Raw genomic sequence first — 20,889 nt, forward strand, 5'->3', positions numbered from 1 at the left:
AATAATAACACTACTCAAATTAATTTATTCAGTGTCATGCCAATAAAACTACCAAAGTATTACTTTAGAGCCCTACAAAAATAACAACAAAATTCATCCTGAGGAACAAAATGAGAAAAATCTCAAGGGAAATCATGAAAAATGGTGGGGAAAAAGAGGTAGGAAGGTAGTACCAGATCTCAAACTATACTACAAAGCAGTAATCATCAAAACTATTTGGTACTGGTGGCACAGCGGATAGAGCACTGGGCTTGGAATCAGGAAGGCTCATCTTTCTGAGTTCAAATCTGGCCTCAGACACTTACTGGCTGTATGGCCCTGGGCAAGTCACTTCACCCAGTTTGCCTCAGTTTCCTCATCTGTAAAATGAGCTGGAGAAAGAAATGGCAAACCACTCCAGTATCTTTGCCAAGAAAACTCCAAATGGGGTCAAAAAGAGTCAGGCATGACTGAAATGACTTAACAGCAACAACAAAAAGAGATTAAACAGTGGAACTTCAGGTACCCAAACATACAGATGAAAATGAAAATAGTAACATCATATTCTACAAACCCAAAGACCATAATTATTGAGTAAAAGACAAAAACTGCTGGGAAAACTTTGAAGACAGTCTAGGAAATACTAGGTATAGACCAACATCTCACACCATATATAAAGATGAGTTCCGAATACATACATGATTTAGACATAAAAGGTCATATTACAAATGATGTAGAGAAGCAATAAGTTAAACTACTTTTTCAGAACTATGGATGAGAAAGAGCTTACAACGAAAGGAGAAAAAAAGGATCAGAGAAGATAAAGGGGACAGTTTTGCTTACATAAAATTTTAATTTTTGTATAAATGAAACCTATGAAGTTCAAATTAGAAGAGAGAGTTAAATGGGAAAAAAAATTTGCATTGTTTCTCTAATAAAGACCTCGTATCTAAGATATATAAAGAGCTGATTCTAATTTATAAGAGTCATTCCTCAACTGATAAATGGTCAAAGGATATGAAATTTTCAAAGAAATCTAACCTATCAACAACAATATGGGGGGGGGAAATGCTCCAAATCACTAATAATTAGAGAAATACACATCAAATCAGCTATAAGAATCTATTTCACATGCATCAAACTGGCAAATAGAAAGTAGAAAAATAGCAATTGTTGAAGGGAATTTAGGAAAATGGGCACGTTAATGTATGTGTTTAGCTGTTCTGGAAAGCAATTTAGAACTACACCCCAAAATCTCTAACTTGTCTGTTTCCTTTGACCCAGCAATATCACTATGAGGCCCATACCCAGATCAAGAGAAATACACGTATGTATAAAAATATGCAAAGTAGCTCTTTCTGTTGTAGCAAAGAATTCTAAGGAAGTACCCATTAATTAGGGAATGGCTGAACAAATTGTGGTATTTGGATGTAACAGAATATGCAACTTAAGAAATTATGAAATGGACAGTTTCAAAGAAAACTTGGAAGTCACATATGAAATGATGCAAGGAAGCAAGCAAAACTTAAAGTTATATAATAACACATTTTAAAAACAAACTTTGAAAGATGTAAGAACTCTAAACCAACCATGATTCCAGAGGAGAGATGAAGAAGCATGCTGCCCATATACTGAGAGCAACCATGGACTCAAAGTCCAGAAAGAGACGCATTTTCTGACATAGCCAATGTGGTAATTTGTCTTGACACTTCAATTTTGTTACAAGGGTTTGTTGGATTTTTTTCTGGTTTTTCCCCCAGTGGAGAGATGGGAAGAGATCTACCCTACTGAGAGAGGGAACTCTAAGGATTGTTTTTCCGACGTCCCAAAAAGTGAACAAGAGGAAGGTCAGAAGGAACCACAAAGAAGTAGGACAACTTTGAGCATTACATGTTAAAATTTATTATATATTTAAAAGAAAAGCAAGCTCTATACAATGGATATTTTAAGTTTCATGTACAATCCTCTACAATTCCACAAAGTCTATGAAAACGCTTTTAAGTTCAGAGTTTAAAAATGAAAAAAAATATTCTAGGGCAGCATATAAACTATCGAGAAAAGACTAATTTGGTTACTTTAATTAAATCTTAAATTGATATCCTAACCTGAAAACAAAGCACAAACTTAAAGATTATAAATTCTTTTCTAAGAAAAAAAAAAGGTGTATGTGTAGAAGAATCTGCCTGGTCATTTGAAAACCCCAAAACTATTAAAGCATTCTGTGGTTTAAGGTTTAAATAGTATGCTCTAAAGGAAAACTTTGAAGCACTTTATTAACTATAAATACAGAAACATATTGACTGTGTAACCCTTAGCATGGCAATGGAGGCAGCAATCTGCCATCACTTTCCCTTCCCCTTGGAATCCAGGCTGACCCATCAGGACAGCAGAAAACAACACTACCATCAGTGGCATCCTTCCTAACTCCCCCCTGCTCCCTTGCCCAGTCCGCCAGAACCCATCCAGGGTTAGTGACATGGGAGTTACCAACTCCATTCCTTCTGGCAAGCTGGAAGACCACTAGGCATCACCATCTGTCCTGCCTCTACCTCCTACAGACCCCCTTACTGACATAACTTAAGGGACCTTGAATCTTTCATCTGCCATGCCACTGAACCCTTAGGCCTTCTGGGGTTTTCCATCCACCCTGCAGTTAATATTCCATTTGTTGTCTCCTCTAATTAGACTATAAGTTCCTTGAAAACAGGGACCAATTAGCTTTTTATATTTGCACCCTTAGCACTTAATATAGTACCTAACACATAGTAGGCTCTTAATAAATGCTTTTTTATTCATTCATTCGGTGATCTAAACAATTTTTCGAGTTATAAATTGCAGAGAAGATGCATTGTAAGGAGTTTCATCAACCAGAAATTCCCTATAGGAGCCAAAGGTGTAGTCCATATTCCTATCCTATATATATTAAATGGGAAGACTAGAATGCATAGCAACTGCACACAGGATATTTTGGACAATTTGGTGCTTAGGAGAAAACTAGGAAAGGTGAACTCTAAAGTACCTACGCACGGACGGACACAGAATGATCCTCCTAAAGTTCATGTGCACATGGAAGCTAAAGTCTGCTGTAGCTTGGAGAACTGGCCCCAGAATCCATAGAAGCCACGTTTAGTCAGTCAGCAGCTACCTGAGACATCACTAAGCAGCAGGAAATTAATTTAATCTACGAGGAGGTTCGTTCATATTCCGAATTATCTACACATGGTTAGTTACTTGAGAGTTAGTAAAGAGACCCAGGGAAAGATGGAATGGATTTCACAGCTGGGCTTCATCTTGTTATTCCCACACTGCTTGGGAAACTCTTCTCTCTCTCATCTGAGTCAAAGCATGCACAGGATTCTTTAAGAATCCCTCTCCAGTCTCTTCTTCAAATGGGAAAATACATACTCATTAAGACTGAAGATTTCCAGTATGTTCAATGAAACAGTAGACAGCTCATTAATAAACAAACAATTCATACAGAAGACTGCCGCCTTTTTACCAAAAAAAAAAAGTCTTTCCCCAAAAGGTTTTTAAAAATAAAGTTTTAAATCCAACTTTATCTCACGATGAATTTATAACCTCAATGCGAATATCTAACCTAAGGAGACAAAACAATTTGTGGAAAAATAAAAACAACTCACACAACATATAGATATTTTAATAATATTTTTGGTGCTTGAAACCAAGCCCCTTTTATGAAAATCAGTGCATTTGAAATCCATTAATACTAAATACTAAATGAATACTTAATACCAAAGTGAATAGCAAGATTACAAGATAAAAAATTTCAAGACAACAAGTAACACCAAAACTACAAAGCAATGAATTTTTTAAAATGATATCTTAATAAGATATTCTTGAAACCCACTAAAGGAGAATGCTACATATGCTTAGCAAACATTTTACTTCCCAAGATGACAGGAAAACATTTTAATTATACATAGACCTAACATGAATGTGTGCAGATTTTTTAAATCTCAGTCTTGCAGAGAACAAAATATAAATTAACGAAACGTTTTCTTAAAGGAGCTTTCATGCTTAGTTCATCACCCAGATCATCAAAGAGAAACAATGGTTGCAGAGAAAACTGATCGGTTTCATGGGTAATTTCTTGCAAAGGAAAACAATACTTTAGAGCAAAGCAAATTAAAGTGAGAACTTAGTGCCCTCGAAGTAAATAGAAATGTGCAGATGCAAAGTCTTTTCTGTCATTCATTAAAGTCTAACCGACTACCCAGTCATTCCAAGTATCTTCAAGCTAGAAAGACCATCATCTGTCTTGGAGTCAGACATCTTCCCCTCAACACCTATGACTAAATGTATGGGATTAAACCTAACCTATATGAAATGGAAAATCATCTACGGCTAGTAAATCCCCTGAATTATTTAAGGGTCATCATATTTTAAATAATTCAATATCTATAATAATCGTCTCCTCTTCTAAAAGGGCAGATGAGATGGAAATTAGGAGGCACCTAAACATGGGTTCCATATGAACAGCTTATACTCATCAAACAACTAGTTCTTAAAACGTTATGTCTTAAATCCTCAATATTCCTATTAACATGAAAGATGGGAAGAAATCTCCCCCATGCTACAGATGAAGAAACTAAATTGCAGAAAAGATCAAGTAAACTATACAAAATGACTTTCCATCTGTCAGTGGCCAAACTTGGGAGCAGAGCCATCTGCTTGTTTAGCAACAGCTTCATAGACAACACAACAATAAATACCAATGATGTGATGAGTTAATGCACCTTATTTTGCCTTACTTATAATATAAATTAGGGGACAGAGAAGAGACACTGCAATTTTAAAAATGGAGACCCTCCTATTACGGATTCCTGACATAGTTTAAAGCTGCCTTGGTTCACACTGAGGTCAGTGTTTTTGTGATGTAATTTCATAAAGGTTTCCATAGTTACAAGATGCCAAAAACGTGGTCATCATCTTTTACACATATTTTCTAAAGAAAAAATATTGCAGAGATCATTTATGGCTCATATTTTTTGTTGTAGTTACAGCAAAGATGAAAATGCACAAAACTGAAGTATTCAGAATCAATTGGCTGCCAACTGTCTTCTGTAATATTACAAAGTGCTCAAAAATTCCTTGACCTAGGGAGAAAAAAAAGAAGCATGTTCATAAAATGTTAGATTCTCTCAAAGTCTTCCATTTACATTTCCATAAACCTACTTCCTAAATGGACCTTAAAATAGGCATATTGCTTGATTCATTGTGAGATCTTGAAAATTTTGAGTTACTGTATTATCATTTTAATTTAAAACTTATTAGAAGCCAAATATACCCTTCAGTCTGAGAGACTGTCATGGCTTATAAAAATAAGAAACATTGTGAGAAACAGAGGTAATAAGATAATTAAGGCTAGAAAAGGATAAGCAAAACTAGCTCCTACTTACCAGGAGAATTTTATCACATTTGTTCCTCAATATCTTAACAAGATCACAAAGCCCCACAAAGCTTGGGGCTTAAGCTCGGAGTTGTGAGGATTTGCTGTCAATCCTAGTGACAAACTCCAAAAGTTAAGAATGTAGAAACTATGGCAGACTGATAACAGTATAATTTAATAACAAGGGCTATAACAATCACCAAGGCCTTGGATTTTTCATAAAGTAAAGAAAGCAACAGACTGACACTCCTATCTTCTGTCTTTCTCCTTCACGTCACAATGGGCTGCTATGGATCTCAGCTTAGCACTTCCTTACTCAAGTCAAAAGCCTTCAGCCCTACAGAGGAAAGAAAAGAGCTAGAGAACCTGGAGACAGAGGAAAACGATCTCTCTCCTATGAAGACCAAGAGCATCTTGTTTTAACTAAGTATCTTATATTGTCTTCTATGTGTTGCATTTATGTGGCATTACTCAAGTTCTTTGTAAAACCAATTTAGTCTTACAGATATGTATATCAAGAATTGACCAGAAACATCACATTAAGCATGAAAAGCAATTATTAGAATTAAAGAAAAAAAGTATTTCACTAGAAATAACTGTTAAATGTGAAGCAGTTTATTTTCCATTGAAATTAATCTCTCCTCAAATATATCTACTCTGCTTTCACCAGAAAATGCTCTTCTGGTAGGAAATCACAGTGAATTTCTTTTTTCCTGGTTTTCTGAAATTCAGGTCAAGAACTGGTCTGTTCTTGGGGCAGCTAGGTGGTGCAGTGAATAGAGCACATGCCCTGGAGTCAGGAGGACCTGAATTCAAATCCAGCCTCAGACATTTGACATACCTACTAGCTGTGTGACCTTGGGCAAGTCACTTAACCCCAATTGCCCTGCCTTCCCCCCCTCCGAAAAAAAAAAAAAAGAATTTGTTCTGGATCAGGGCTTTCTTTCATCGTTTGGGTATTCTCACCTCCCATAGTACACAGCTCTAGCTCCAGCTCCTCTTTGTTGGTTTTGCCAGTTGCCCAGGACTCTGAAAGGTGCAGTAACTGGCCCAGCGTCATATTGCTACTACGTGACTGAAGCAAGACTTAAACCCAGGTCTCTCCCACTCCCAAGCTAGCCCTTTATTCACTTGGTCATGCCACCTGTCAAGGTTTGGGGACAGGAAGGAAGCTGAGACTACTCAGATTAAGAGAACTGACAATCAAGGGAGGGACAAGATGAAACAGGAAAGGAGATCAAGGGCTATACACAGAATGGAGCTCATAGAACGGGGAAACTTGGATGGCCAGGGCATTGGAGAGACACTCTCTCCGTATTTCATCCACTACATGGTCCTGCCCCTAGCTGAGTGCTGGCCAATTTTTAGATTACCATGAGACAAATTAAAATCTTTCCTAGTCATATTCACTTTAAAACAAAGCAAAACAAAAAACCCCTTTCCCTATACTCACAAAGTAAACTCGCATTTTTGTGCTGGCAATTCTTATAAAAAATAGAATTGATACAATTATGTCAATGAATCAAATTAACAGTATATAACAAGAAATATGCATTACATAAAGTTTTTACGTACTCCAGGTACATTAACATTTTCCTTTACTATCCCTTATGTTAGCAAGAATACAAATAGGAAATTATACTATTGATTAGCTTTATTTACTTCTCTCCAGTTGTGAAAATCTATTTCAAATATTAAACAAGGCTGTTGCAAGATTTAAAAGAAAAAATGATGACATAGTGTGCCAGGTTTCCAAAAGCTAAAATTTTCATAAGAATGGTGCTAAAACCCAAAAATAGGTTTGCCTTACTTAAATAACATCTTTTAAAAAGATGCTTGTCCTTCTGCTAAAGTGATATAAAAATATTCAATTTTGAATTATGGTTTTATTTGCACACATAGTAAATTTAATTTTAGCTTTTAAGAATATATAATTGGTTGAGAACCCAGTGTCTGCAAAGTAACTACCATATAACCACAGCAATTACTTCCTCAGGGATATTAATCAAACTTTAGTACTGAATGCTGACATACTTAGAAGGGCATTCATAGGATCTGTAAACCTGTTCCCAAACATCTTACAATCCTGTTTCAAAAGGATATTTAACTTAATTTCAATATTTATTTCAATATTAAGTGAATCAAGTGCTTTGTGACTAGGAAAAGAATGTGGCCTCTTCAAAAAGAAACATATGGCCTCTTCTCTCTCTCTGCTGGCTTCCCTGGCTCCCTTCGGGTCCCAGCTAACACCCTGTCTTCCACAGGAAGCCTATCTCAATCCCTCTTACTGTGAGTGCTGTGCCTCCACGAATCATTTCCTGTTCTGTCATGGTTCACCTGTACATAGTTGCTTGCATCTCCCCTATTTGACTGAGATCCTGAAGAGTCTTTCTTTGTATGTTCAGCGCTTAGATCAGTGACTGACACAGGTCGTTGTTCAGACTATAGCACGCCAATACCGTCCATGGGGTTTTCTTGGCAAAGATACTGGAGTGATTTGCTATTTCCTTGTCCAGTGGATTAAGGCAAGCAAAGGTTACAGAGCTAGTAAGGGTCTGAGACCAAATCTGAACTCAAGTCTTTCAGACTCGAGGCTCAGCATTCTACCCACTAAGCCACCTAACTGTCTCATGTACCCGACACATACTAGGTGCTTAATAAATGCTTACTGTCTAACAGACTGACCTACAGAACCAATCCAGAGGAAAAAGAGAAAGTCCTTTAGCAGTCTCTCTCAATTATTACTGTGTAGGTTGAATCCGAATAACCATTGACCATTAGAAGAGCCTTGCCCACCCCATCCCCTCAATTCAAAGAAATCTATTAAGCATCTATAAGTAAGGCATTGTAAAAGGGGCCAGAGAGAGAAAGACAATAATGCCCTTGAAGGAACTTACATTTTACTGGAGTGATATACTAGTATAATTTCTTTATGACAATGATTTTTTGGGGTCCTGAACTGTAATTTCATTGCTGGAGCTCCTGGTGAAGAAAATCCCTTGAGCAATGCAAATCTAAAACTGTTCAGCAATTTATAGCCCTGAACAGTTGCCTGCAACACTAAGAAGTTAAGTGAATGGACCAGAGTCAAACAGTCATAGGATGAATTTAATTAAGAAAATTCTATTTTCCCACTGATTTCCATTTTAAAACTGCATCTCCCCTAACAGACTGAACTAAATTTTTCTGGCAGAGAATAGAGAAACAAACCAAACTAGCGGCCCACTAACAGAGCATTCTTCCTTTGCTAAGTAAGCTTCCCTGTTTCTAGGATCTCCTCTTCTGCAATTACAGTCCCCCTGAGGCCCAGAAGTGAAGAAGGGAATCCATGCCATGAGATGCCAGCACTACACTCAAGCCTGCCAAAATTCTGCCCCTCCTTCTTCGATATAGGGAATGGCAGCACAGAAATGGGAGTGGTAGAAGTCGAACAAAGAACAAAAACTTCAATACTATATAAAATACAATGCAAATTGATTTTTAACCAGGTAATCTGTAAATCTGATAATGTCCTAATGAATACTCATGAGTACCTCTAATCTCATATTTAATTTACTGCAGAAGTCATATTCTTAACATTTTCTGTTATTATTAACATTAAGTCAACTTAATCTTGAATAATTTCTTCTTTAAACCACAATGAAAAATAAATATGATTTCTAGTTGGCATGAAAATGAGCTTAAAAGGTGATATTCCTTGTCATAATTTACCTTTTCAATGAGATTTTCATGTTTGTCCTTAAAATCTTCATTAACATCCAGTGTTAAGATGGGTATCTCTTGTAGATAATCAAAGTTGGTTCTGTTTTTTAAAAGAAAATGTATTTTTAAAAAGGAATTAGAAAATCAAAAACTATTCAAGATGAGAAGTCTGTATGTCTAATATTCATGAGCAAAATGAGGAGCTTGAAAGATGTCGGGGTGTGTTCAGGGAACATCGAGTAGTTTGATTTGGCTGGGTCAGGGCACATAAAAAGAATGCTGAAGCCAAATTGCACATAGCATTAAATTCCACGCAAAGGAATCTGGACTTAGTCTGGCAGGTAAAACTGAGCCAGGAAAGACTTCTGATCAACAGGAGTAGACATGACAAGCCCAGAACCATACTTCAGGCAGATTAATCAGGCAGCAGTACGCAGGACAAATTAAGAGAGAGACACTGAAGGCAGAAAGCCTTCATGATAAAAGAGTTCAGGCAAGAGGTGCGGTGGGCCTGGGAAAGGTGGTGGTAGTGTGCCTGGGGAAGGAGATGCTACACAAGATGATCTGAAAGTATTGGACTTGGTTAATTAAACAGGGGGAAGCTTGAGAGATGGGAGAATTGAAAAAGACTAAGATTTTTATTTTGAGTTCTTGTGAAAATTTATCATAGATTTTAGGATGAGAAATGACCTTAGAACTCATCTAGTTCATTTTTTTGTGGTGACAAATTGGAAATTGAGGGGATGCCCATCAGCGGGGGAGTGGCTGAACAAGTTGTGGCACATGACTATGATAGAGTATGACTGGGCTATTAAGAAATGACCAGGGTGGGGCACAGTGAGTAGAGTGCCGGCCCAGGAGTCAGGAGGACCTGAGTTCAAATCCGGTCTCAGACACTTGGCACACTTATTAGCTGTGTGACCTTGGGCAAGTCACTTAACCCCAATTGCCCTGCCTTCCCCTCTCCAAAGGAAAAAAAAAAAAAGAAATGACTAGGGGGATGGTTTAATATGGGAAGATCTGTATGAACTGATGAAAAGTGAACTCAGCAGAACCAGGAGATCACTGTGCACAGTAACAGCAACACTATAATGATCAACTGTGAAAGACCTAGCTATTCTAGTCAATACAATGATCCAAAACAATTTCAAAGAACTCATGATGAAAAATGCTATCCATCTCCAAAGAGAGAACAGAAGAACTTTGAGTATAAATTGGAGCATAATTTTCTCACATTCTTTCTCTTTCTTACCTTTTTTTAGTGATACAACCAATAAGGAAATATGTTTGCATGATTTTTCATGTATAATTGATATCGTATTGTTTGCCTTCTCACTGGGTAGTAGAGGGGCAAGAGGAAGGGAGGGAACTTGGAACTCAATTTTTTTTTTTAAATAATGCTAAAAATAAATAAGTCATGAGTATTTTGGGAGGAAAAAAAGGTTTTCAAGGGAAGCTTTTTCTCACTCTACCAGAAAGAACACTGGGCTGGGAGTCATGAATCTTCAATTCTAGTCACAGCTCTACAACTAACTATGGGAAAGTCACCAAAATCAGTTATTCACCTCCTTTGTAAAAAAGGAGCTAACCATATCCCCACTACCTTATATTGCAAGGATAGAATGGGATACATTGAGAAAAACTTCAAAAAAGGTAAACAAAAGCATTCTTTTTAGTATAAAGTACCAGTTCCACTTTAGCTCTCTTAAATTATTTCTGTCATTCTACAATTTACACATACTTTATTTCAAAGGTTTGCCATTCCACAGGATAGATGGGGATTGGAGAAGTGCGAAAGGTACCCTGGAAATATACCTTGACACACAAAATATTCCTGAAAAACATACATACAGAGAAATTCCTTATCTTGATTAAATTAACTTTACATAATAAATCTTCCTTTCTTATGAAACAAGGTAGACCCCAAGGCATCCTTGTTACTTCACAAATTAAACTAGTTAGGACCATGCCCTACTCTGAATCACTGTATTTATATCTTCAGTAGCTAGCACAACACTTTGCCCATAAGGCAGTGTGGTATACTGGGAAAGCACCCTGGATTTGGCATCAAGGAACGTGCTTTTAAATCCCAGTTCTATGTATAACAATCTGCATGGTATTGGCCAGGTTAATGTCTTTGGAGGTTAGTGTTTTCCTTTGTAAAATGAGAGCACTGAATTTTGGACATATACTCTATGCAGAATAAAAACAGAAAGACTCATACATACCAAATTATTCATAGTGACACTTTCTGTAGTAGGAAAAAAAATGGAGATAAAATGGGTACCCACTGAACAAACCGTTATATAATGACATATTACTGTGGTGGTAGAAATAAAAATATGAGGAATTCATAGAAGTATGGTAAGACCTGTAGGAACTATCATAGAAAGAAGTAAACAGGGCAAGGAAAATAAGTTATTGATGACTACAATATTGCAAATGAAAAGAACACTGCAATGAAACCAAATGCTCTGTAATTATAGTCTTGGCCCTAGAAGAGTAAAAAGGAGATGCACTTTCTTCCTTTCACTGGAGAGTTGGGGCCTTTGGATACAGAATGGTACAGTTATCAGACACAGTTGCTTGAGTTTGCTTAAGTGTTTTTCTTGGTTAAGAGAAAGGGTTCACTGTGTGTTTTGGGTGGAATGGAAGGAAGAAGTAGTAAACGACTATAATGCAAAAACAAAAGGCATCAATAAGACTTTTTTAGGTACCATCCTATGATTTTATCAGTGATGGAAACGCCCAGTGAAGAAACTTCACTAGCAAAGACAATAGACAACTGTCCTAAAACTGATGGGCTTCCATTGCCTCATCTGTAAAATGAGGAGATTGGACTTGATGGTTCCTAAGGTACCTTTCAGTTTTAAATCTATGCTACTAAAACAGTTGCCTGGAACCCTGAGGAGTTAAGTAACTTGGCCAAAGTCACCTAGCCAGTAGGAGACTTGGAAAGGGAGACTGGAAAACAGGTCTTCCTGACTCTGAGCCCAGCTCTTTATCTACTATGCCACAATTTATTGAAGACACTTTAAAAATAAAAATAAATAAAATTGGAGGGCAGGGGAGTGGCAGTTCAATTGAGATATAATGTCCTTTTTAGCTCTAAATCCAGGCTTATCTAGTCCATATTGGTAGGGTTGGGCAGCTAGGTGCATAGGAACCTTGTCCAGGAGGTAAAAAGTGGGTAGTATTCTGCTGTCCATAGACTTTGATTGTCAGCAACCTATAACATACATAACAAAAATGGCAAGTAGATTTTCATTCATCTTCATGTCACTAATGAAAATCTGCAATCCTCTATTTATGAGTCAGTGACCTCTTCAAACAACAAGCCATTCTCCACTCCCTCAGGATGTCAACCTCTTTTCACACCTCTCCACACTTTATGAACAAAAAATTTGGCCTTGGAATCCTGCTACATCACTTTTGAGAACCTGCCAGCCTCTGGTATGATACAGTGCCTGAAATCTTGTCGCTATAATAGAATAAATCTGTCATTTGTTACCCTAAAATTCTCCTAAAAAGGAGGTATCTTAGGTAATTCACACTAATGTCATTCCCTTATTTGTTCATGGAGATACTTATATTTGTTGTTCTTGTGAATGGGAATGATAAGGAAATAGCTATCTGTTAAAACATCCTGCTATCATCCCAGGTACTCTCAATAACTCACCAGTGCCAAAAAAAAAAAAAGTCCTGATTCTACATGTTGCCACTATCACCTGCCAGGTTTCACATTAAAATCTAGAAAACAAACTATTTGAAGATATACGTGTAACATAATTTTTCAAAGTCTTACTTCAGTGTTCTATTCTGGAGCCAGCTTTCATGTTTATAGTGGAGCTTTTCTAGGTATTCAAGAGGAATTTCTTGTTCTTCTTCTCTTCCCCTCAAGTATATTCTACTTAAACATTTCTAAAGAAACAAAAAAAATAAGGAAAAAATTTATTACTTTTCACTACCGGCTAATTTTAAAATATAAAGATCAAGCAAACATCTTTCTGGTGGTTTTAGGTTCCATCTTAAGCAAAATTCCTGTATATTTACTTTTCAAAAGCTTATGAATCAGTCAAAAAGAATCATTTTTATCATTTACAGTTTTTAATTCCTAGCTGTTTTGTTTTTTTGGGGGGGGTGGGGTTTGTTTTTGTTTTTTGTACTCTGGTGAACACCAAAGTTTGGCTTTTCCCCTGAATTTCACAAAAGGAAAAAAAATAGTGATGTAACTGCAATTCTGCCATTTATCATGAGGCCTGGACAACATACTTGATTTCAAATCATTTGTGGTTTTTACATTAAAAATACCGCAAGCCCTAAAAGATCACAGTCAAATGAGTTATGGCCTAACTTGTTCTTTTTCTTTATTCATAACAATAAAGTGACCATTAAAGAACAGATTCAGTTGTAGCATATTATCCTATTTCTCTTATAATTTTCCTCAGACATATAATGGCTCAAAATCAAGCATGGATTTTATGGGTCAAAACCTGACCTAAGTCTATAACCGTTCTGTACTCAGAATGTGTTATACCAAGTTATTACCAAAATAGTCCTATAAATTACATCAAATTTAAAACTGTTTAATGCTCAATGGTATACTCATATGTCCATGCAAAACCCACTTCTATGTTATCTAAATCTAATATGGCGAAGTGTGCATCAGAATTCGATAAAAGTACCTAATGGGTATGAGTTAAGACATTAGCACTTATAGTAGTATATAACAAAAGGTGCCTTTAAAGTCATGGAAGATAAGCATTGAAAAACCAGTAAAGGTCCCAGAGAACAGATGAGAAACATACCTTCTCCCTCATGGCACAAAGGAAAAGGATTCATGGGACAGACTATCATATATTGTTAGATATGGTCTACTGAAAGTTTCTGCTTAATTGTTTTCATTTTCACAAGGCTGGGAAATCGGGAAAGAAGGGAAATGACCGTGCTCTAAAGATAAAAGGCATCAATAATGCATATTTTTAAAAAGAAAAATTCATAGAAGATAACAGTTTAGGAGCCAGAGGACCAGAGCTCAAAACTTGAGTATCACATACACAAATGACTTTAACCTCTCTTAGCCTCAGTTTCTTCATCTGTAAAATAAGAGGGTTGGACTAGATAGTCTGTAAAATCTCTCTTCCAGTTCTAAACCTACTAGAAATGGCAGTCTTATTACCTTTAACAAAATTATTACATTCATACGATACTGAAAGAGCCAGTGAGTTCCCTTTACGGTGTAATATTTCTGCTTGTTTTAGGGATAGACAGTTAGTAGGGGTAGGAAGGAAGACAACAAAACCATAATCTTTTTCCTTAAATAGAAAGCAGCCAATTACTGAGGTTAGAGTTCTTCTAGCATCCTATTTATAGTTACACATATAACAAGGGGGGAGCGGGGAAGGGTAACAGCTGTGTTACCAAAGTCACATTTTAAAAGCGGCTCCCCCCCCATGATTATGAAGTCATTTCCTGGCTTCCCTCCTTTCTTCAGCAGCCACTTTGTACTCTCTCCCATACCCCAGACAGTCCCATTTACTAGAAGCCCAGGCTCTCCACCCAAGCTCTTTTGGAAAGGTCCCTCTATCTTTATCATTTCTAAGGCCTGGGAGCCATTTAGGGACTCCAGGGCTGAAGAGCTGGCCATGGGATTTCCCTGGAACAAACTCCTCAGCATCAGCACCAATGGGTTTGGAAGCCTGAAAAGCTTAGGCAAAGTTGGGAGATGGAAATAGAATGAGGGGAGGGGAAAGAGACAAGGACCTGAGAGGAAGAAAGAGCTGGCAATGTGTACAAAAAAATGGAAGGTTCAACAACCTGGTCAGAAGACGTGTCAAACCTGGGATTTTAGTTTTGTCAGAGAAAATGACACTGTATAACTCAAAGAATTCCATCTGTTTTCTGTAAAGACTGGAAAATTAGGATAGACAATTCTTACTCTATGCCACTAAACTGAATAATAACTGATAAAACGCTGAGGCTATTTAGTGTCTGTTTAGTCTGACTCTCTACGACCCCATTTGGGGTCACTATTTTTCTTGGCAAAGATACTGCAGTGGTTTGCCATTTCCTTCTCCAGCTCATTTTACAGATAAGGAAACTAAGGCAAAGTTAAGTGACTTGTCCAGGGTCACATAGCTAGTAACTGTCTGAAGCCAGATTTGCCTTCTTGACTCCAGGCCTGGTGCTCCATCCACTACACCACCTAATTGCCCCAGTAAAACACAATGAAATTCAAAAACTGTGTAACATATAGAAAGGCTTTTCTCTATCTCACCTCTGGAATGGCTCGAAGATAAATTATTCCATCCAGTTCAAGGCTCTGACCAAACTGGTTGTTCATCCAGTCATGCCAGTCTTGATAAATTGTCCACTCTGTTTCATTCATGCAATCAGATTCATATAAATTAGATGCAAAAATGTACCTGAAAGACAATATGGATACGCAAACGTATTTCTCTGTGATAAGTCAGTGCCAATCACTTTTTTAGGCTATGATAAAACTTAATATGCCTGGTTCAAACCTTAAATTCAGAGAGTAGCTGGGACTATTCAAATGATCAAGAATAGGAAAGGCAGGCTTACTACAACCTAGGAAATCTATTTAAGAAAGACTTGGAGAGCCAGAGAATCTGTGAGTTCTAGAATCCTTGAAGGAGGGGACGGTTCTGATGTGCACAAGGGACACCATAAGATAATCTTGGTTCAAAATAAACAAAAGCAGATAGGAATTCTGAGATGGAGGGAGGGCAATGCAGAACTCACTCCAAAAAACAACCTACACAAGGGTAAGGGGTCCTGCCCAAAATTATCTTGGAATTGGAGGGGGGTCTTGCTACCCACCATGGATTCTTATGAGCACCAGGCTGCAGCAGGTATTCTCATCATTCATTAGCTCTGAGTGCCCAATTTACCCCAACTGCTTATACAGCTTGTATCTCAAAGAAGTTGCACAAAGAAATTGGCTTTTATCCAAGGCTAATGAAGCAAGCAGTGTACCTGTCACTGTACACAGAGCGCTCAAAGAACAACACAGGCTTCTCGGCCTCTTTGAGCTTCCCATCGAGAGCAGAGAGCTGAGCTCGGATCCTGCTCAGGCAGGCGTAGGTTTGGAAGGTAAAAGACCACCGTTCTGGTTTCTCATACATCATCTGAAGCACATTGCCGCCACTTTTCTGAGAAGTTGTCAGTTCCTATTTTAAAACAAGAAACTAAATTGAGCTGGCTTTTTAAAATTAAAATTTTCTCAAAAAACAAAATTGTTTTTTGTTTTCAATACTAAAGTAGTTAAATTCTCACTCTGTAATCTTGTCCTTTACAGTTCCCTAAGCAAATGCTACTAATTCCTGAGACTAAAGCATACAAGGTAAATAAAAATCCATTCCTCCCCACCAACAAAAATGTTTAATCATTCATTCTTTCAGTAAAAACTGAATAAGCACTTGCTCTGTAACAGACACTCAGTTAAGCACTGGAGATACAAAGACAACAGGCCCTGCCCTCAAAGGACTTACATTCTACTGGGGAAAAATAGCAAGTATCCTGCCCAGCAAATACAAAATACATAAAGTATACACGAAGCAATGTTGGGAGCAGGAGGACACAGTAGGCCTTGAAAGAAACGGTACTCTAAGAGGTAAAAGAGAATTAAACATGCCAGGAACAGATGAACTGCAGATTCCGCCCAAGCAGTTGAGCCCACAATGTCTGACAGGGACCAAAGACCACTCCTTGTTGCCTATCCCCCATGAAGGGGGACTCTTGGTAAACTTGCAGATCAATGTCAGTTGCTCATGTGATGCGCCTATGAATATATTCTTTTTATTGGCATTTATTCTAGGGAAGTGGAAACCTACCCTGTGTTCATGCACACTTCATCACTGTCACTTGGAAATTCCTTAAGGAATTCATTCCCAGTTTTGCATTACCATTTAATTTAGACAGTGATGAAGGCACACATTTCACAGGTCAGATATTTAGGAACGTTATGGAAGGCACTGAACACAGGAACAACTACATTACAACCGCCACCCATAATCCCTGTAATCTGTCTAGGGAAGCTTAATGTAGTGACTGAGTGTCCTGGATTTCTGGAGGAAGAGGGCAGCATTGCATTCACTTAGGCCACCTGGCGCTTCATGTTATCACAACAGCTGTAAGACATCACTACACCTTTTGCAGTCCTTTAGACTTTATCCAGCATTTATGCTGAAACTTGTACCAGGTGTCCAAGGAAGGAAGGAAATAAGCATTTATTAAGCATCTACTACATGCCACACACTGTGGTAAGTGCTTTACAAATTTAATCTCATTTGATCCTCACAACACCCCTGGAAGATAGGTGCTATTATTAGCCCCATTCTACAGATGAGGAAACTGAGACAGAGGTTAAATGACTTATCCAAGGTCACCAGCTAGGCAGTATCTGAGGCCATATTTGAACTCAGGTACTCCTGACTCCAGGCCCAGCACTCTGTGCACTCAACCACCTAGCTGCCCCCTGTGAAGGGAAGAGGAGAAATTTGCACAGGAAAAAATACAGCAATTGATAGATTTCAAAAATAAAATTACTGTCGATCAAAACAAAAAGATTCATATTGTCAAGTTCCCCCTCATTAAAAGTATTACATAGTTTTGATAAAAATTAAACAAACATACCTTGTCAGTGTATAACGCTAAAGATATAACTAGAAAAGGTCAGGAGGACAACTAAAATGGCCAGGAAGTTGGGGAAATTGGCATACGAGTATAGGCCAAAATGAGTGAAGTCCTTCAATATGGAAAGAGGGGTATTGAAAGGGAATATGACCGAAATCCAGGAGATCCTAAAGGAATATGAACAAAGTACAACTAGTAGTGCTCAACATTAAGCTCACTGATCATAATCAAAACTTTCTCAAAGTCAAAACAAATTGAACAGTTCAGCTTTCTCTCTGTTATCTGTCGACCTTAATCAAATCGAAACGACTTTTATTAAGCACTTTCTCCAAAGTTCTGCTCACTCTAGGTCTGAAGATGTTGGATTTGGAATCAAAAGCCCTGGGCCTGAGCCACAAGTAACCTGGGGGCTAGTTATTAGCCCTCCCTGGATCTCAGTTTTCTTGGATATACAATGAGGGGGTGGAACTAGCCCAGAACAACATCTTTGAAAGGTACACTAGGAATTTATTAAATACTATAAATAAAAAACAAGTTGCACATAAAAGAGATTTGCAGCTTCACACACGATCTCCTTTTTCTGTTCTTTCTGTACAAGGAACTTTTTAAATGCCCATTAAATTCAATTTTCTATGAAGTTTAATATCATAAATACGGATACTGTTCTCATCTCCCCCTAGTCCACGTCCTCCTGGAAATCCTCCATTGGGGGCCTTCTTAGGTCTCTTACATTAAGGAGATACCAACGCAGCATGTACTTTGTTCTTGTTATGCTTCTTATGATTTCTTTCATGATACTTTTTGCCCAGTTGCTGGTAGGGAGGCTCTACACCCACCATACAGGTAATGACATGTGTCTCTCCACTGCCCATTGGATGAATCACAATTTTTTTTTCAGAGACTGTGGTAGTCTATCAAATAAAGAATGGGTGACAATCTTCAAACATAAAAGTATGACTCTGCGGCAGCTAGGTGGTCCAGTGAATAGAGCATTGGGCCCTGGAGTCAGGACGACCTGAGTTTAAATCTACCCTCAGACACTTGACACTAGCTATATGACCTTGGGCAAGTCACTTAACCCCAATTGCCTTGCCTTACCCCTCCAAAAAAAAATTAAAATAAAAGTATGACTTTCTTCAGAAACTTCAATATGAGAAAATCTACTTGTGAAAAACAAAAAACTGACATGAAAAAAGTCTATAACCTTTTATAAAACAGGCTTAGGATTTTTTTAAATCATAATTTGAAAGTATTCATAAGGAAAAGGACATGATAACTTTAGGTTTCCAGGTTATAAAATAGAGGACACATCCACAAGACAAAAGAGACTCTAAGACAGTTGGAAAGGAGATCCATGAAACCTTATATGGCTCCATTTTTACAAAGCAATTTCTGAGACCACAGCAGAGATAACACATAAGGGCTCAGTACTCCAGATGAAGACTAAGAATAGTCTGGGAGGGAAAAAAAAGTGCCAAGTGATAGAGAGGAGAAAATTAACACCTTTATTTTGAATAGCAGCCTAGAATAGTCAGAACTAGAAATCCAGAACAGATCCTAAGGCACAACTTCAGAGGTGGAAGGATAAGGGGCTTTTTTGCGTATAAGAGAAAGTAAAAGTTTAGCCAAACAGAGCTCCTAGGAAGGAAGTCAGTAACAAAAGTATTCAATCTGAATTCAGAGTTTTGAATTTATTTCAGTCCTCACTCTAAGTTAGTAACACTGCATAAGTGGAAATTAGAATTAAATCAATAAATGGATTGTTTTCTTAATAAAGAATTCTATTTTTGTAGGTCAATCAATAAGCATAATATGCCCACTTCAACCAAGCATGGTGCTAGGCACTAGGCATACAAAGATAAAAATGTAACAGTACTTGCCGTCAAGTCAAAGAGCCTACATTCTAATAGATCGTGGTTCATGTGATATGCCTGCTTCTATTATCTAAGTCTGAAAAGAACCTATTTGACACAAACTACCATCTAGAGTCCTCACTATTCATTCACTACTGGAAGTACAGGAAGAGTACTTAGGAGAAATTCAATCATCTCTATATGGATAGCTTCATATCCTGCAACCCTCAATTGGTTAGTTACAAAATCATCAAATATATAGCTTTTTAGGCTCTCTATATGCTACTTCCCCTCTGAAAGTAACTGAGAGCTGACCAATAGCATAGAAATGTAATTGTACTGTTTTAAAATGTGGATAATACATGATCTCCACCTTTGCTATAGACTCTTGGAGCTCCAGATGAAACCTTGTAAAGAGACCACATATCTGCCTGTCAGTAACTAAGAAAAGATTAATGAGTGGCTTCAAAGGCCCCTTGAGGAGGAGTGCTCTGCCAACCACTACTTAGCTAAGTTCCCAGAGTTCATTTTCATAGGATAGTGGGCTTATTAGCAGCCCAGAAAGAGCTCAGCCTCCCTCTTTACACTGCTGCAGCTTCAGGAGTGAATATAGGTGTCTAAAGGAGTTGGAAGGAGAAACTCAAGATCAGTTTTCTTTCAACCAAGACATTCAGTGCAGTAGAAATAAACAAAGGCAAAGCATCCAGCAATTTGTATACCGAGAACAGGATACACAAAAAGGTCCTCACTGATTTGTGCTCTGGTCCTGAACAGCAACATATATCATTAAATATGAGGAAAAAAGTAAACTTTTCACATAAACATGGACAATGCTGTAAGGTTTAGCTACTGGTCCTGCCCAGAGACAGTAAAGACAGTGCAAACAGACTGTCTGACCTTCCCATTCTCTATCAAAATTAGGAGCTATACTGAGCACCTCACAATATTCCTGCCACCAGGGGGCAGGCAAAAGAACAAAGAAAATCAAGATACCCCTAAAAAGAATGAGAAAAGTTTTGAGTCAGCAGCTATAAACTAAGGCTCTTCTTAATAAAAAGCAATGCTACCGCTGTTTCCAGTCATTCAACAAGCATTTATTAAGCAAGGCATTATGCTAAATGCCAATTATACAAGAATGAAAAAAAAAATCCCTGTTCTCAAGGAGCTTCCATTCTGCTAGAAATACAATACACACAGATAAATGAAGAATAGCTTACAACTTGACTATTATGTAAATAAATTTAATGCGAAGGTATATGTAGACCCTATATCAGATTACATGCTGTC

The 20,889-nt window shown here is 37.6% G+C and overlaps 1 protein-coding gene across 1 annotated transcript in view; it reads right to left on the reverse strand.

The window, feature by feature from the left end:
* Positions 1 to 1,858: 1,858 nt before the first annotated feature.
* The window catches only part of DCK (deoxycytidine kinase), a 33,956-nt gene continuing 14,925 nt past the window's right edge, over positions 1,859 to 20,889 (reverse strand). The window contains exons 3-7 of the mRNA XM_036763937.1: positions 16,091 to 16,284; positions 15,369 to 15,516; positions 12,897 to 13,012; positions 9,101 to 9,191; positions 1,859 to 5,096 (exon numbers count right to left, since the gene is read on the reverse strand). Of these exons, the coding sequence (XP_036619832.1) occupies positions 5,070 to 5,096; positions 9,101 to 9,191; positions 12,897 to 13,012; positions 15,369 to 15,516; positions 16,091 to 16,284 (576 nt within the window). The 3' untranslated portion in view covers positions 1,859 to 5,069. The remainder of the gene's footprint in view (positions 5,097 to 9,100; positions 9,192 to 12,896; positions 13,013 to 15,368; positions 15,517 to 16,090; positions 16,285 to 20,889) is intronic.

This window comes from Trichosurus vulpecula, chromosome 6 (assembly GCF_011100635.1).
Source record: "Trichosurus vulpecula isolate mTriVul1 chromosome 6, mTriVul1.pri, whole genome shotgun sequence".
NCBI classification, from domain to species: Eukaryota; Metazoa; Chordata; class Mammalia; order Diprotodontia; family Phalangeridae; genus Trichosurus; species Trichosurus vulpecula.